The sequence below is a fragment of the Antechinus flavipes genome, chromosome 6 (genome assembly GCF_016432865.1).
Source record: "Antechinus flavipes isolate AdamAnt ecotype Samford, QLD, Australia chromosome 6, AdamAnt_v2, whole genome shotgun sequence".
Lineage (NCBI taxonomy): Eukaryota > Metazoa > Chordata > Mammalia > Dasyuromorphia > Dasyuridae > Antechinus > Antechinus flavipes.
The window spans coordinates 36,438,163-36,457,471 of record NC_067403.1 but is presented as its reverse complement, the minus strand read 5'-3'; the positions used below and the strand labels follow the sequence as shown (position 1 = coordinate 36,457,471).

The 19,309-nt window shown below is 35.2% G+C and overlaps 1 protein-coding gene across 1 annotated transcript in view; it reads left to right on the top strand.

Moving 5' to 3' along the window:
* Nucleotides 1–19,309, top strand: part of FRYL (FRY like transcription coactivator) — a 195,019-nt gene that overhangs the window by 106,075 nt on the left and 69,635 nt on the right. The window contains exons 23-32 of the mRNA XM_051965725.1: nt 2,276–2,471; nt 3,758–3,882; nt 5,882–5,939; nt 11,039–11,130; nt 13,532–13,704; nt 15,269–15,429; nt 15,933–16,043; nt 16,885–17,039; nt 17,194–17,293; nt 18,452–18,620. Of these exons, the coding sequence (XP_051821685.1) occupies nt 2,276–2,471; nt 3,758–3,882; nt 5,882–5,939; nt 11,039–11,130; nt 13,532–13,704; nt 15,269–15,429; nt 15,933–16,043; nt 16,885–17,039; nt 17,194–17,293; nt 18,452–18,620 (1,340 nt within the window). The remainder of the gene's footprint in view (nt 1–2,275; nt 2,472–3,757; nt 3,883–5,881; nt 5,940–11,038; nt 11,131–13,531; nt 13,705–15,268; nt 15,430–15,932; nt 16,044–16,884; nt 17,040–17,193; nt 17,294–18,451; nt 18,621–19,309) is intronic.

The following is a 19,309-nucleotide window of genomic DNA, read 5'->3' as shown; positions in this document are numbered from 1 at the left end:
ATTCATGTATCAGTTTCTTTACTATTCCCCAATCAATAGGCATTTGCTTTGTTTCTACTTTTTTGTTATCAAAAAAAAGAGAGAGAGGGAAGAGAGATGAAGAAAAAAAGAAGAGAGGAGAGGAAAGGAGGGAAAAGAAGAGAGGGGATGAGTGTTGGTGTAAATGGGCCCTTTTTATCAATGATTTCTTTGGGACAAAATATCTGGCAGTAGAATGTCTGGATCAAAGCTTGAAGTATACATTATGATCACTTTATTTGCATAAGGAACTATGTGGGGAGGGAAAAGGAGGAGTGAAGGAACTCCTAGTCTTGATGTATTTATAGCAAAAATTCTGTCACATTTTTAAAAAGAAACTTTTATCAGTTCTACCTAATTCATAAAAATTGTGAAAGAAGCTCTCTTCCAAACTGCATTTATGAAATTCAACCAAAAATATCAAGTTAGATGTATACTAGAAATGCAAGAATAGTTCAGTGTTAGGGGAAAAAGCAACACAATTTCATTAAATACAAAAACAACTTAAACCAAATCATTATCTCAATAGATTTTAGGAAAATTCTTATTTATATGCCTAACATCCTATCAAGCACAGTCAAAGACAGTTTTTTAAAAATATGACATTGATCTCTCAATCATGAAATCTAATAATTTTTTCATAAAAATGATTTTTTTTTTTTTTACTTCTATGCATATAACGTAATTACTGCTTTTTTCTTCTGGATATTCTCTTGTCTCTAGGGTGCTTTCCTCCTTTCCTCCTTCCCTCCCTTTGTTTCTCTCTCAATCTCTCTCTCTCCCTCTTCCTTCCTCTGTTTCTTCTTCAATATAGGTATTCCGCAAAGCCCAGTACTCTTTTCTTTCCATTTTGCTTAATGATTTCCTTCATTGCTGTGGATTCACTCATCATATCTAGCCAGATGCTTCTTAGTTCTATATTTCTAGACATAGTCTCTTTTCTGAACTCCAGTAGTAGTTGAATATTACTTATACATTTGCATATCCAAAGAATTCTTTATCTCCCCCCTAACCCCCCAGTGTTTTCCCTCTTCCCAGCTTTCTTATTACTGTTGTGACTGCCACCATCTTTTTTTTTTAGTTAAAACTTTTTATTTTCAAAACATATGCATGCATAATTTTTCAACTGAATCTTGCAAAATCTTCTGTTCCAAATTTTCTCTCCCTTTCCTCCACTCTCTCCCCTAGATGGCAAGTAATCCAATATATGTTAAATGTGTTTAAAATATATGTTAAATTCAATATATGTATACATATTTATATAATTATCTTGCTGCACAAGAAAAATCAGATCAAAAAGGGAAAAAAAATGAGAAAGAAAGCAAAATGCAAGCGAACAACAATAAAAAGAATGAAAATGTTATGTTGTGATCTACACTCAATTCCCATTGGATGTAGATGGTTTTCTTCATCATAAGACCATTGGAACTGGCCTCAATCATTTCATTGTTGAAAAAAGACACATCCGCCAGAATTGATCATCATATAATCTTCTTGTTGCCATGCAGTCATGTAGGCTCACAATACTCATGACATTCTTTAGTCCTTATTCTCCATGTTCTACATGTCTATTCTATTATCAAATTTTGTTTCTAACTATAGCACAACTTGTGTACATTTCTTTCTTTCCATTCACATAGGCACTGCTCAAGTTCATTCAGGACCTAATCACTCCTAACTTGATATTACAATAGTTATATTAGGTTTCATTATCTTAATTCTTTCCCCATTTTTCTAGTCTATCTTTCACTCCGTTCCCAAAAAAGATTTTGTTAAAGAGTTAAGTCTAACCTTGTTGCAACCCTCTCTGATGCTATAGCCTTGTTATCTCCAATCTTCAATATAAAGTCCTTCCTTTGATATTTGAAGACCCTCCTAAGCTGGTCCCTTCCTATCCTTCCAGTCTTGTGTTCTGTTTATTCTAGATTCAGTTGCCTTAGCCAGCTCTTGTTTTTCTCATGCAACATTAATATTTCCTATCTCCATGCCTTCTGACTAACTGCCATCCCTCTCAAATATATTTGCTGCTTTAAATCTGTGTATATACATTTGTGTGGATACATAGATTAGCATGGATACATAGGATGTGGTAGACCATAATCTGTACTATTGATGGAATTACCCCACTGAATACATCATAGATCCATTGAAGTAGTGGGAAAATTTTTGAAATACATTAATAGACATTTCTTGGCTATAATATTATTGACGTATATCATGTTGAATTTGCTTTTTTTTTTTTTTAATCTTTGTCTAGTAGCCCCATTAATGCTAAAAAAGTCAGTACTACCATAAGCAGTGATTCCTACATTGGACTTTGGAGAAACTACCTGATTCTTTGCTGCAGTGCAGCCACATGTGCATCCTCTTCCCCATCTACTGGTTCCATGAGGTGCTCTCCTCCTGAAACGCTGGCATCTACTCCTGACAGTGGTTATGGCATTGATTCTAAAGTAAGTATTTGAAGTCTCTCCATAGAAATAGTGAAGAATTGAATAAAATAATTGTAGAGTTCTTTGTCAGAAAAGTGAGTAGATTAAGTGATCACTTTCTTTCCTTTATATTTTCCAAATTTCTTTTTTTTCTTGGATTAGTAAAGATTTATTTATTTAAAAAGAAATGAAATGTTAATCACATATACACATTTTATTTATTTTCACAATAAAGCCATCAGTCTTAAGATCGTGATTATGGATTTAAAAAAAAATTATACTTATAGCATATCATGTAGTTTTTATTCATTTTTCTGATATTGGAAGGTAAGTATAATTTTAAAAGGGTAAAGAGAGAAATATAGGATCTTGCCTGGGTGACTGAAGTTTCCTCTCAAAGGCAAGGATGACATTTAGGTGATACCCAGGTAAGTGGATGAGAATTGATATTACAAGATTATAGAATCTTGGTGTAAAAACATTGAGGTTTTTTTAAATCACACCTTCAACAACATCTCCAGAAAGAGGCCATGAGTACAGCTTCCAATACCATAAAGTATTGAGTTAGATCTTGTGTTGGGTGATCACAGTCTCCCTTTTGGTACTTGTGCTTTGCATTTTCTCTGATCACGCGATGATCCGGTCCTAGGAACCTAGAGTAATGGACTTGTAGCAGATAAAAGTCTGGAGATTTCCTTGTCTGACACTCGGGCATGAAAGCCAGGTTAAGTGACTTGCCCAAGGCTTCACAGCAAGAGCCCAGGACTAACCGAGGGCTTGGGCTCCACATTCCGGACTCTCCCACCACACTCTCTCACCAAGCACCATGTGGCTTCATTTGCTAAGCGGTCAAAGTAAGTCCCTGGGAGAGGAAATGAATTCACTGCAATCAGAAGGGGAATTATGGAGCCCAGACTAGAGAGCAGATCTCCTGTCCTCTAACTCGTGTTCTCCCCACCTTAGCCCATTACTGGCATCCTAAGGCAATGTGGAACACAAAATGTTGGGGGAGCTAGCCTGGAACAGGGAGAAGACCATGCAAGTAGGAGTCAAGACACCTGAGTTCTAGGCTTGGGTTGGTAATTAACCTGCTGTGTGACTTTGGGCAAATTATTTAACCATCTTGAGTTACGCCAGTTTTATTGATTTGTTTTTCCAGTGCTGCTTGTATAATGTTTATGTCTGTCTATTCATTATCCCTGACAAAAAATAGTTTAACATGTTAAATTATTTTTGTTCTTTTTAGTGCTATGAGATTGTAGGTTTACTTTGTCTACTATAAAAACACAGTATTTTTTCCCCCCCAGATTATTGGCATTCCATCCCCTTCTTCCTTGTTTAAGCACATAGTTCCAATGATGCGCTCTGAGAGCATGGAAATAACTGAATCCCTTGTTCTTGGTCTTGGCAGGACCAACCCAGGAGCTTTTAGGTAATTATTATCTTGTCTCTATATTTTCTATATAAGTAAATAATTAATAGAAAAATTGGCTACTTATTTAGAATTCTAAGGGTAGTGATTTTGATAATGTTTCTTCATCTCTTAACTGTAGTGATTTTTGAAAAATGAATCTACCATCCTTATTTAGTTTTATAAAGAAAATTGAGCCGTATTATGATGCATCTCTGTTTTTATTTTCCTCCTCAAGTACCACGTTATATTTATAGACTTAATAGAAAGTAGGGTGGATTTTAAGTGACGTAAATGAAACACTTAGTTGTTTTTAATTCTCAGGCATTTCATAGAATGGCATTCTTAGGGCTTGAGGTGTTTATAAAGTACATTCTTTCGTTCTGCTTGAGGAAAATGTTGTCCAGCTCTGATCTTCCCTTCATTTTCTTAAGGATGCCCCTAGTTAATCTGATCAGCCATGCAAGGTTCCACGTGATGATACCTATTTTATCCCCAAGTGTCATGAGTTTCACACAGCTCAGCCTCCTCTTGCCCCTTCTGTGTTCTGGAAGGGTCTCCACCCTCTCTCACTTGGCTGTCCCTCCGCCTTCTGTGACTTTAGATGTTCATGTCTGTGGAGATGACTATAAAGGACAGGTTTTCCCTTTGCTCATGCATTGCTCTTCTGCAGACTGCCTGTGTATCCTCCTGCCCCAAACCTATCCCTGCTCCTGACTTCCATCTTTTGGTGGCCCATCATCAGCATCCTTCTAGTCACCAGGATTAAAACCTTCAAGCCGCTCTCCGTTCTTGCTTTCTCACCTGTCCCATCCTGTCACTTTAGCCCCAAAAGGTCTCTCAGATCTTGCCTCTCCATGTTGCCGCCAGCGTAGACCAACTTAGACCAGCCTCCTACATTGTCTCTTGCCCACACTTCCATGAGGACCCCGAGCTGTTCCTGCTCCCACTCTTGGCTCCCTGGCACCCAGGGAATGCCCAACCTACCCACTCGGGGGGGGCAGGGAGTGGCAGGCACCTGGGCACCCTCTGGCTGTACCCCAGGCCTGCCCCTGCTGCTGCTGCTCTCAGGACCTTTCCCTCTGTGTGTTCTGGCCCCGACCTCTCCTGCCACTGTCTCCTCATCCCAGGCTGTGAGGACTCTGGGGAGGTGCCCGGAAGCCATCTTGTTTTCTTCACATTTCTCATAGCACTTGGTAGGACCTTTCCTCTGCCCTCACCACGTTATGATTTGTATTCTATATTTTGTGTCCGCATCTTCATAAACATCCGAGACATTTGAGTTCAAAGAGTTTTCGGCATCTCCTTCTGACTTCATTTTATGGGTGAGCAGAGCGGGGGTGTGGGGAGGTTAATTAACTTGCCCAACGTTACACTGGCTGTAAGTGGCAAAGCTTACTGTTCAGACACATGCCCTCTGCCTTTGGACCCAGCAGTCTCCTCTCCCCTGGCAGCGCATGAAATCCTTGGGGGACTGATTGTGTCTTATTTCATCCATTGGCCATTAACATCCAGCTCAGTGCCTGGCAAATTGGGCACAGTATACATATTTAAATTATCAGTAAGCTGAATTTTTCTACCTTGCTCTTCAAAAAAAACCCAAAAAACTTTAAATGTTTTAAACATTGATAGGTAACTGTCTTATGTATTATAATGAAATAGAGGCATATTATGCCAGTAAATTTTTGTAAAGAACTTTTTTGATTGCTTTTCCCCCCTATAAGTTCTGTTAATGTATCTGCAGATTTTGGTTTTTTTTTTTTTCTTTTAGTATATTCTTTTCAGATGGCAATTTAAAAAAATTCACTATTAGAAAATAAATAGAAAGCATATATAAAAATACTTGATTGTTATCAAAATTGACTGACCTAATCTCTGTTTCCAATACAAATTGAATGCTAAAAATCAGTGATTAAGACTGGCACTAGGGTTTTTTGTTCATTTTTTTCATGTATTTTCATTTAGAGTTTGATTATATCAGCTTGGTTATTAATGTAGCAATTAATATTTTTCTTTCCAGGGAACTAATAGAAGAATTGCACCCTATAATTAAAGAAGCACTTGAAAGAAGGCCAGAGGTGAGAATGGTTGAGTGATTTTGAGCCTCCAAAATTAGTGTATTTTCTTCTACTTCAGGCAATCTACTCCTTTGCATTGTCCAAAAGGAAGGAGAGGCAATTAATGGAGAAGAAGGAAGTCGCTTTTTTTTTTTTTTTTAAAGGATGAAAGTGGAAATGAATAGGGCTTACTCAGGGATAGTAAGGAAGTCAACCTGATGAACAAAATTCATGTTGGGAAAAATGTTTCATGTTATTTCATCCAGGACTACTGGATGAAAAGTCTTAAAGCCAGATAGGCATAAGGAATGGATGAGAGAGAGAGAGACTTGTTATACCATTATCAATCAAGAAATGGTTTGATGAGTGTTTTCTTTGCCATTAGTATATAGAACAAATTAAAGAAGAGATTGTTAGGATAATGTGATGTATGATGGGTTAGGTAATGAGAAGTGCTTAACAAAATTATAGCCATGCCCCAAATAATATTAATTCCCCCTGTGCAAACATAATTTGAGTTGAAACAAAGTTGTAGGGAAAATTTATTTCCATTACAATTTTAGGTTAATAGCAAGAGCATTGTTCTGACAGCTGTCCTCTCTGTGCCTCCTCATTTCAATGTAGGAGTGACCACACTGGAATGGAGTTGGGTCCCAAAGAAAAACTATTTGAGGAAGTCTTTCCAAAAAAAAAAAAAATTTGTCTGTGAAAGATGTGGTCCTCATGTTTCTGTGTAAACCCAGACTTATGCGACTAAGACTGTTGAAAAATAAGATACATATCAGAAATAGCAGTAAACAAACTATTTAATGATGTTCATCAATATTGTTACATTACATATTTACTTGTTGTTTTTTGTATGATAGCTTTTCAAAATCACATTTGTTATTTTTAAAGGATGAAACCAAACCTTTTCAAACAAAAGGATGATTAATAAGCAATCAAAACAGCAAGTTTTTCCACTTATAAGATTCAGCTCTTACTTTGGCCAGTATCATTTAATGTCAGCTTTTTGGCTGAATTATAAGACCTTATGCAAGATAATTATTTATCTGTCCCATATTTATGATTCCTATATATATTGATTACAGAGATCTAATGACTTGGAGAATGTGTAACTTAATGAACATTCTACACATTTTTTCATTATCATGCCATAACTCTAAACACTTAAAAATTCATCAAAACTGCTTAGAAATAAGCTAAGTTTCTTTTCAGAAAGAGAGAGAGAGAACCTGAATAGATTTGTGAATGAAGATTTAGTGGTAAATTTTCTTTTTCATTTGTAGCATATAATAGGGGTTTAAACTAGTGTTACTTAGACAATTGAATAATTGAAGGTTTTAGGTTACTTGAATAGTAAAAAGTTGTTGGGATTAAATTTTTAAAAGATCATTACTGTTAAAACCAAAAGACCGGGATTTATATCCAGTTCCTGTTACTGTCTGTATAATCTTGATAATATGAATCGAGCTCGCAAAGTCCTAGTTTTCCAAACCTGAAATGGGTATAAATAATACTTGCACTAAGTGCAAAGATTATTATGCTTAGTAAATCTTGAAAGCTGTGTTAGTGTGTTACTAGCATAAAAATAAAAGGTACATTCACAGACTGCCAAAGCTATGCATAAGTCCAAAATAATTTCTAATTTAAGTTTTGACTTTTCAAGGAGTGCTAAGACTATGATTGGGCTAGGAGGAAGGCCTTTCAGAAGATTTTGGACATTGTTTTGAAAAGTTTAATAAAATCTATTATGAACTATTAGCTAAAGTACCACTCATTTCCTCAGGAGAACAGAGTAATACAACATATGATGCAGCTTACAAGATGAGGAAGTACATTGATTAATGTAGATAGAGAAGGAAGTTGGGGGAAGAGGAATGAGAAAAAAACAGAGTTAAGTAAGAAAAAGTTGGTAGAGAGAGAGAAGGAAAAAGAAAATAGAAATTTAATTTATTTTAAAAGTTTACCATGTCTTAGGCATTTTGCTAAGCTCTGTGAATATAAATTAATACCTCTTTGCAAATTATTTCTATACAGTGCTTAACATCTTTGAGTTAAAACATGAAAACAGATGTAGATGAAATAGGCAGAGCTGGGCTGCTTGCCTGGATTTAATTACCCAATCCTGTTTTAGGCAGCCTAGTATATAGTTGTCATGTAGTAGAAACACTGCAATATAGAATATAGTTGAAAGTATTAAGTATTAAAAATGTTGAATTAATAATTAAAACACATTGATCTGAAAGACAGCCCTACCTTAATCTTGACCTTGTCATTTGACTCGATCAGATGGGCCTCTGTTTCTCATATATAAAGTGAAGAATTTGAGCTAGATGAGAGGTTCCCAACATTTTCAAGACTGAAAGGATCCCTTTTAAAACAAACAAGAAACCACCTCAAAACCTCATGCCATCTCATAACAGTTGTGCTGTTAGTATCTATTCAGGGAAAAACATTATGTAAGGCTACTATCAATTCAGTAATACTTTTACATGAATGTCTATTTTATTTAATCACAAAAGCATCCAAATACATTTGAAAAATGGTAATAAAAAAATAATAAGATTTTAGTGGTATGTTTGTTTATGGATGAATGGCTACTTGAATAAATCTTTGCTCTCCTCCACTGCCTGGGATTCTGTAGCCCCAAGGTTGAAAATCTGGGAGTGCTTTGCCTTTGAGACATTTTTCGGCCCCAATTTCTTTGATATTCTCCAAGAGAGATTAATTTCAATTTAATTTGAGAATTTGTGGAGAGACAGTATAGTCTAATGGATGAAAGTGATGTAGCCACACAGAGGCTGGGCAACCTAAGGTTCAGGTCTGGCACACCTCGTATCAATAAAATTGCAAGTCCAATTAACCAGAAAAAAAAAAATGGTGCTTAAAACTTCACTAAGATTTTTGGGACGTGTTGGTGAATACAAAGATGCATGAGATATAATCCTTGCCTTCAAAGAACCCATGGTCTAAATAATGGGAACTGGCATGTATATTGAATATGATAATTTAGAGTGTGGGCATATATTTCATAAACAGATGGTAATGGGGCAACTGCCAAAATTTGTTTTATATTCATTTTTTCTGAGTTAGATGATACATGGTAATCATATATTTACCATAGGATAGTATATCTAGAACATTTAATTCCATGTCTGCTAATTCTGCTTCAGTTGAAATAGCTATCATTTCCATACCTAAACATTTTGTTGTGAAATGGTTTCTTAACCAGTTCTTGGAGGGAGGAGGGGACTCTTATTAGGCTATTATAGCTACAGGTGAACTTGTTGAGAACTTTTAGAGAATATTTTTCAGATTTATATCTTTTGATGTTTCTTGTTCAGTGTTTAGTACACTAAATGGTGCTTCTCAGGGAATACACCATGCCTAATGTCCTTGTAGTTACTTTCTAGTCCTTCGAGGATGGGAGTGAGGGGAGCTTTTTAATTTTAAAATTGTCAAGATTAATCAAATATCTAAAAATCTATTTAGACAAAATTAACATAGAGAAGAAATTTTAAAGAACATAACTTTAATCTACTTCTTAATTTTTTCTAGTTACTCTAAATCAAGTAATATTGTACTCTCAACTTAAATTTATAACTTACTAGAAAGTAACAGTGAAGCTTAAATTCTGTTATTCTTAGCCATGCTTTAGCCACTGTTGCTTAGCAGTTGGGAATTTCATTATTTGGAATGTGAGTCTAAATAATAATAAGCCATACAACTTTTCTTCTCTGTAAAAATAATATCTTAAAAATCTTAGTGAAGTTTAAAGCTTTAATAGCTTAAAACATGAAATTAAAATGCCAGTATCAATTCTAGGAAATAGAGGAGACATGAACAGAATCTTTTAGAATGAGTGTCTTATTCTCCAAAATAAGATAATTTATCCCAAACTGAATATTTAGTAAAATAAATGAAATATTTTTAAAAATATACTTATATATTATGTTTGTGTTCTTATCAGTCTACCTTAGTACACCATAAGCTTTTTTTTCTCCCTTTTTTTTTTTTTAAAAAGAAGAGATGCTATCTATCTTTGTATCTTATGTATTGTGCCTTTGACCTAGTTTGTATTGATTAAATGTTTGGGTTTTGTTTGTTTTTTTAAGCTGAGCTGGGATTTCATTGTTAGAAGGGTTTTCCCAAAAAAGCAAAAATCCCCATAGCAAGGCAGATCACCGCCTGTTCTGCTGCTTATATTTTTAGGGAGCTGGCTGCTTGGGGCACTAAGAAATTAAGGCCTAGTGTCACATGTGCCAGACAGCTGTTCTGGAACTCCAGTTGTCCTGCCTCTGTGGCCCTGACCTCCATCCATGACATCACGCTGCTTCTTCCTAGATACTTGAAAGTTTTTTGACAGTGTGAAGCTATCTTAAGGCTTTTAGGATGTGCTGTATCCTATTTGGTCCTCTAATTGTCAAAAGTAGCTTGTTATTCACATCAGTAGCATCAAAAGCTCAAGCTCTCTTAGCCTGCTTCTTAACGCTACAATTTTTAAATAAAAACTTCTCAGAAGTTTGGGGACTTCTTGGAATCCTCTTGGAGTTTATTATTGCTGCTCCTTTTCTGATTTCTGTGAAACTCAGGACTCCCTTGTACATTCTCTTCATTTAAAGCAGAGTTTTCCAACTTTTTTCGCTACTGTTAAAGGTTTAACAAATCTACAAACTGGACCGTAAGAATATAGATCTAGAGCTGCAAATACGTTTCAGAACCATTGCACAACCTTCAGTCTCCATTCTATGGATGGTTAAAAAAGTTCAAGGTAATACCGTACATGGCAGAAACCAGATTGCACCCCACATCCTTTGATTTCAAATCCAAACCCTATTCACTGTACCATGCAGCCTCCCCAGATGTAGAACCTTTATTTCTTCCCTGAAGTTATCCTAAAATAAAAATTCAGTAAGTTTTTTTCCTTCTCATTCACAATAAAGAGTACCTGACAGAGTACCGAAAATGATGTTTGTATAAATGAGATATTTCAGACAGCTTGAAGTAACAACAGCACTGTTGTGAGGAAAACCCTTTGTACTCTTTAAAGTTCAGTAAAAAAGACATCACCGCATACATTCTAATATGTCTTCTGTATTTCCTTTGATATGGAGCAGAATATGAAACGGCGCAGGCGTCGAGATATTTTGCGAGTGCAGCTGGTACGGATATTTGAACTGCTGGCCGATGCTGGTGTCATCAGCCACAGGTTAGTACTGGAGCTGTTTTCTTTGGGGTGAGAACATTGAAATGCAAAAAAAGAAAAAAGTCCTTAGGGAAAATCATTCTTTGTTACTTTTATAGAGTAGTACTTATAATGCCGTCATGTTATGCAGCAGTTAGGGGCCTCCCAGACTCACACTGTCTTGGTAGGAGAAAGGATCAAAAGCTGCCAAAAGCTATCCGTGCCTGACCTGCCGCCTCTGTTCTGCAAACCCCACAAAGAGCTGAAGCCTTCCAAGGAGAGGGAAACTATGGTCCCTTGTGAACGCCCTCTTCTTTTGTGGTGGAGATGCTCCTTGTGAGGAGCCTGCATTTGCCCCTTGGGACACTGGTGCTGGTTCTTCCCTCAGGGCCAGACACAGTGAGCCCAGTTCTTCTTCCCTCTTATAAACTCATAATACTGAGAATCTTCTGTTCTTGACTGCCATTACAACAGTATTTACATAGGAAATAGAAGACAAGATGCTATGATAGAAAGTACTCTGGGGTTGAACAGTTTATATCCAGATCCTGCCCCTGGAGCTTACTGCCTGTGTGACATTGCACGTCACTGTCCTTGTCTGTAAAATGGACTCTGGGGTCCCTTCTGGCTCTAAATCTCTGGGCTTATGATCCTACCTACTACAAGTTTTAGTATGTAGTAATGTGAAAGTAATGTTAATTAGCCATTCATGGGATTAGCCATGACATGGGATAGGAGAAGTGGTACATATAATCCACTTGACATAAATGCTTTTTTTTTTTTTTAAAGTAACTTTACAACTTAGACAAATAATAAAAAGCCTCATTGTCATAGGCACGCAAAAATTATACAAGACTCCCTGCATTACAGATTATGTATTGATGAAGTTGTGTTATTCTATATCACCTTTGCCATCTCCTTGTGAATTCATCACATTTTTTGTTTGTCACCTTCATTTAGCATTTGCTCGTAGTGTTTTGTGATATCATTCTTATGATTTTTTTCTTTTCAGTTTATTCTACAATTAGCATCTATTGTGTGCAAGGTTCTACTAAGATAACCTGACATCTTGGAGTTTACATTCCAACATTGTTGTATTATGTAGTTTTTTCATGTATGTGTATCTTATCTCTCTAATTCTAGATTATATTTTCTATTTTAATCAGTTTATAATTTCTGGTACCTCTTTGTACCACTCAGTCAATGCCTTATTCATTGTACCATACTTGTAGCAGTCAATAGATTCTGAGTCATAAATGTAGTAGCCTTGAGCACATAGTTTAAATTATTATGTCCATTTTTCTTTCTAGCCCTTTATTTTCTCTTTCTCCTATTCACTTTCACTTCCTTGCTAGGTCAAGTCAGAGAGGCTAGTGCTATTAGATAGGATTCAAAATAATAAAATTCATGAATTTTAGAATGAAAGAAAATTAAACATCTGCATTTGTGGCAAGACCTGGCTTCAGTTCCCTCCTCTGCCGGGACATTGGACTAGCCTGTCTAGCTCTAAATCTGTGGCCTCTGAATTATAAATTAAGCAACACAGATTTATTTAGGGCCTAGTGTATAACAGGCATTGTGTTAAGAGCTTGCATTACAATCCTTCTTTCAAGGAGCTTACATTCTGATAGGAGAGACAGAATATACATGCATGTACAGAATAAAGTAATTACATCCATGATAATTTGAAAGAGATGGCATTAACGGTAAAGGGAAGCTGTCAGGTATGACTTCATGGAGAAGGCAGCTCTCGAGCAACATCTTAACAGAAAAGAAGGACTCTCTGAGGAGGGAATAGGGAGAGAGTGTAGTCCAGGCTTGTTAGTCAGCTGATACCCAGGCCCTGAGATGTCTACCAAGAAGAGAAAGAAGATCTGTTTGACTAGATTGCAGAGTGTGGAAAGGGGAGAGATATATAATGAGGCTAAAAAGATAGGTTGGGGTAAAGTTACAGAGGGCTTTAAAATTTAGAGAAGTATATTTTTTTATTTAGAGAGAGCCACTGAAGTTGATAGGATAGGAAAATATGGAGAATAAACTGAAGTAGAGAGTGTCTTGAATTAGGTTAATCAATTAAGAGTCCGTTGTAATACTCTAGACTAGATGTGATTCATGAATATCTTAAATGTACTTGATGTTACCTATCTTATCTGATTTTCAGCCTTTATTGGTTTTCTATGCCATATTCCCCTCTTATATCTTCCTGAACATTTCTTAATTAACAACTTGTTTCCCTGATAAAACATCAACATTATATTCAAAATTCTAAGGCATTGGCAATCCTATTACTATAGGAACTTTGTAGAGTTTAACAAATGCACTTCTAATTTTGGTTCTTTAGTTCTTTAGATGACTTAGAAAATCTTGTCATTTTTTTTTTTTTTTACTTTGTGTTTCTTTAATAATTTTCCTTTTTTCTTTTCAGTGCAAGTGGTGGCCTTGATAATGAAACACATTCCCTCAACAACACTTTGCTGGAGTATGTAGATCTAACTAGGCAACTCCTAGAAGCTGAAAATGAAAAGGACTCTGATACCCTGAAGGATATCCGATGCCATTTTAGTGCCTTAGTGGCGAATATCATTCAGAATGTTCCAGGTATCATGTTCAATATTTATAGCATTAATTGATTCTCTTGTGTCTTCTTTCCTCCAATGATGACTACAATGAGACTGGGACTTAAAGTGACAAGACCTGAGCATTGGGAAATGTTAGAGAAGTGCAGGTGGCAAGAGGTTATAAAAGTATTGAATTGACACATTTTCATTTTCATGCAAAATGAAGACTAAGAGTTAAATTTAGAAGCAAACAGCAATGAAGGCTTTTAGTAAACTTGTAGACATATTGGGCAGCAGAAAGGAGTACACAAAAGGGAAAGGAGAGGGAGGAAGAGAGAGAATGAAAGTGGAAAAAAAAAAGTCTGGAGAAAAGTTAAACTGGTATCTCTAAATCAATAACAACCTTGAAAAAATGAGAAGTAATGAATCTGACATCTAGTTTGTGAATAATACTGATGCAATAATTAAGTTTTTATTAGGATACGAATTCTATTTCAAAAAATTACTATCAACTTTTTCGAGACAAGGCTCTTCACTCTCCCTGTATATTTGACTGCCCTCATATGTTCTGTTTCTTATGTGGGTTTCACAATTTTCAATTTCTGAAAATCAAATAGTAAGCTTATGGCAATACAGATACAATGATATGATAAGAATCAATAATAAGAGACTTAGGACTTGTAAGTTTCTTGTAAGTAAGATTTAGAACTTGAGAGTATTTCTAAGCATCAAGTTTTAATATTACCTATTTATTGAATTTTTTAGATGATCTCAAATAAAAATTCATTGAAATTTTAATGTACTTTTATGAATGTGTAAGAGACAGAAACACAAAGGGAGTGAGGGAGAGAAAGAGGGACAGGGAGAGGGCGGTGGGGACAGAGAGAGACAGCTAATAGCAAGGGTTTTCAGGTGCAACCTCTGATACTTACTGCCTTTATGATTCTGGACAAGTCACTTAACTTCTTAATGCCCCAGACGAAAAAGTGCTAACCTGCATCAGTAGGAGGACTTTCTAACCAGGAGCTACACCGATTAGAGGGTGTGGGTGTATGTGTGCAGGGGCATGCACATGCACATAATAGATGCATCATTCTTATAGGATAAGTAGATTACTTGCTAAATTTAAATTGTACTGCAAAACTAGACGTTGTATTTCCAGATCTTATAGTATAGAGTGATTGTTAAAGGCTGAAGCATCTCAGATAGTCCAACTCTCTCATTTCGTAAACCTAGAAACTCGGGACCCTTGGATAAAGTGATTTTGACCGAGGTCATACTATTAGTGTCATAGTTGGAACTGTATCCCAGTCTACCGATTTCCATCCTGTTTTCAAATACATCATATTGTCAGCATGAAATTTCTGCTTTAAAAGTTGTCATATGCCATGCCATAATAACATATGCTGTAGTCTTTCTCTCTTTTTTACTTGGCATAAATGAAATAGAAATAAAATGGAATATATCTTTCTGACAACATTGTATATTGAAAGTTTGCCTTTACTAAAATGATAAATTTGAAGTTTTAGTTTACATTTTTTTCTCATACTTTTAAAGGAGAGTAAGGTAAAACTCAGGTACTTCTGTTTTGCTTTTCTTTATAGTTCACCAGAGAAGAAGCATCTTTCCCCAGCAGAGCCTCCGTCACAGTCTCTTCATGTTGTTCAGTCATTGGGCAGGTCCTTTTAGCATCATGTTTACTCCCTTGGACAGATACAGCGATAGGAACATGCAGATTAATAGACATCAATACTGTGCATTAAAGGTATTTACCTACCATTGTATTTTTCTCATAATATGTGGGTATTCAAACCATGATGCATTAGAATTCAGCTTAGCTACTTTTTCTTTTACTTCTCCCCTCTATGTACACTGCACTCCAACTTAATTTGTCTTTTTATCTAAACATATTCTTACATGTACAGCTTTGTTTTACAATATTCCTGTTTACCTGGAATGATCACTCCTTCTACTTCACCCCATAACTCTCCCTGTTTGTATGTTTGTAAAAGTTTGGTATATAAAAACTTAAAGTTTTTATTTTTAATCTATTTGGAATATTTTTAGATTTTATAAATTAGCTGATTTGATGCCATGTTGTTTACTTTTTCTATATAACAGATATATGTCTTATTGTACAGACATTATTACATCTCTGTTTTATGAGATTTAAGATTAGCAAACATTAAAGTTGATTGAATTTTCTCAGTCAGCTTCACTCAACAGCTTTATTTATTAGATTGCATATTTTTAATGTTATTTTTGAAGGCTATGTCTGCTGTTCTGTGCTGCGGCCCTGTTGCGGATAATGTAGGACTCTCTTCAGATGGCTACTTATACAAATGGCTGGATAATATTTTAGATTCTCTGGACAAAAAGGTAATAGGACAAATGTGTGTCTTTTTAGTGCTTCATATTCATGTATCTTTTAAGGAATTTAGGATTCTAGGATGAACTAATTAATCCGAAGCCTGTTTGTTAAATGATTAAAAACTGAAGTTTAATTAAACATGCAGAAAGAGAATATTGTTTAAAAGTAATCCAGAATTACCTGAGATTCTAATTCTTAAAACAGTATTTGTTAGTTGATGATATGTCATATTCCCCTTCCTTATGAAAATGGACTTAGTAGTTGTCATGTTTTATCAGGCTGAAATAGTGTATTTTGTACTTTTGTAGAGTATATTTGATCTCCTATAATAAAAATTTTTTCCATATTTACTTGTTTATTCAATCTTCTGTCCTCACTTCACCTCAGTTGTCCCTTCCCTTAATCCATATCATTCCTACAACCTGCACGTTACTTTACGTTTATTGTCTTCAGTTTTGAGGAGAGAGTATACATTGTTCCCTTTCTAACGTCTTATCTCTGACTACTGCATTAGAGTGGATTTTATACAAAATGTTCTAGAGATGAATGACAGCTTAAAGTAATAATTATATTATTTACACTTGATCTTATCACCATCAGAAAGGCTTTCAAAGAGGAGTTTCAAAGAGGGCTTGAACCACAAGCCCAGATTTATTAAAAGTAACTTCATCCTCTGGTGTCCTTTCTTAATGGTTCCATATCTGCTTAATTGGGAATCTGATGGGAGGAATTAATATAATTAGTTATATAATAAATACATGCTATTTTAGTGAAAACATTTCTGAAAATCAAAAATTAAATTTTCTCTATTTTTACATTGTTTCTCGGTACTTTTTATTTGTTTTTAAGGTTCATCAGTTAGGCTGTGAGGCTGTTACGCTCTTATTGGAGCTCAACCCTGACCAGAGCAATCTGATGTATTGGGCTGTGGATCGCTGTTACACTGGTTCCAAGAGGGTCGCCGCTGGCTGCTTTAAAGCTATAGCAAATGTGTTCCAAAACAGGTCTTTTATTATTTTGTTTTAACATTGCCTTTTATTTAGACATTGCTTTTCATAAGTTGTTTTCACTTCCCTTTAGAAATACTATGTTTGTTAATAGTAGAGTGTTCCTTTCTGCTTCAAAGTGTTTTGCTGAATTATGTAAATTTATCCCCAGAGACTACCAGTGTGATACAGTGACTCTCCTAAACCTGATATTGTTTAAAGCAGCTGATTCTTCGAGGAATATCTATGAAGTTGCTATGCAGTTGTTACAGGTCTGTCAACAGTTTTTAGTTAAACCCCTTGCTTTACTTCTCATAGATCAAAATGATTTATTTTACTTCTTTTAACATGCATCATTAGTACTCAGTTATATATATAATGAGTTAGCTTTCCAGTAGTGGACAGAGGATAGTATGGGTCATTGAAATTCAAAAATATGTAACCAATTCAGTTGACTGTGTAGATTCACATTTGTAATTTAAAATGTATGTACATGAAGTCATTTTGGAAAATTATGAGCTCTATAAAATCCATTTGTTTCTAAAATTTTATTTAATGCTAGAGTATCTTAAATTACCTCTAGTAGCATGGTATATTTGAGTAAAAAGAAAATTTATTTTATAGTAATATTTTATTAGATTATCTTTCTTAAATGAATAAAAAATATTTTCATGAAACTAAAGTTTTCCTTTATGAGAGAATATTTTCATTTACTCTTTTAAGTTTTTGGCAATATACGATGACATGACAAGCTCTTAACTGGCTTGCTAGGTTTGGAGAACATCATATATTTCCAAATAATATGAAATTGAAGGGATTCTGAAGAAAACATAATTTTCATATCATATTCTTTTTACTCAAAATGGAAATAGCCATTCTTGTCAATTTTAAAGGGTTTCTTTTAGAGCTTTTGACTCCTTCATATCAATATTAGAGTTAATACTGAGAGGGCAGCTGGATGGCACAATGTCCAGAGTACTGGGCCTGGAGTCAGGAAGACAAGTCACTTAAGTCTGTTTGATACCATGTGGATAATAATAGCACCTTCCTTCTTTGATTGTTGTGAGGATCAAATGAGATAATAACTGAAGCACTTAGCATAGTAACAATAGTCACAGTTGATATCTTTATTTTGCAAGAAGGGGGAAAAATGGTAGAAGTTTATTGTTGTATATTTTAAGCCTTGGGACAAAGTTGTATTATTTATTGACATTTACCATAGTTTCCTATAAAATGCCATAGGAAATTTTTTCCTCCATATATTGTCTAAAGCAGTAATTAATATAAAAAACTGCTTTGAAGATACTTTATTATACTTTTTGTAGCCAAGAGGGTTCCTTGGGAGATAATTTGTAAGCAGACATAATTTTAACAGAAATTTAAAAGACCACTGAGTTTTAGCTTTAATTGTTATAATTCTCTTCCTATAGATTCTGGAACCGAAGATGTTTCGTTATGCTCACAAATTAGAAGTTCACAGAACTGATGGAGTGCTTAGTCAGCTGTCTCCTCTGCCACACCTGTATTCTGTTTCATATTATCAGTTGTCAGAGGAATTAGCAAGGACTTATCCTGAATTAACCCTTGCTATCTTTTCAGGTATGAGCATTTAATTGGTAAGGCTTATTTAGACATTTTAAAATCCCTACTTTGAACAGATTTTCAGAGTTTGTTAGTTTCCAAGTGGAATTTAAATAAATATACAGAGATCTAGTATGCATCGTTGTAGAAAAAGTACACCCTAATGATTGCCTTAAAAAATACTTTTTTAAAGGTATTAAACGTTATCCCTACTCCCCCTCCCCCCAAAAAATGACTTTTTTATACTACTTTTTCTTATGTATATGTATTTCCCTGTATTTTCTACTGAAAACCCTTTGACAGAAAAACAGACCCACCCATAGATCATAGACTCATAGAAATAGAAGAGACTTGAGATATCATTTTCTCCACATAAATATTCCATCCAGAATATTCACTTGCTTATCTTTTATGTTCAATTTGGAATGCACCCTAGATCCCATGGTCACTAGTGGGAATTGATGATTGGCCATCAAGTTTGCCATGAAGTAGGTTGGTCCTGATTGCTTCAGGGGAGTATTTTTCTTCTAGAATTTCACCATCGTTGTTGCCCTAATTTATTTTGGCAGCAAACTAAAGTGTAAATAGGAGAGATGTTTGGAGAAGAGACTGGTAAGGTAGGTTGTAGTCCCCATTGTGGAGGGTCTTCACTGCCAGGCTGAGAAGTTGGACTGTTTTCATTATCCATTCCTTTTTCCTTTTCTTTC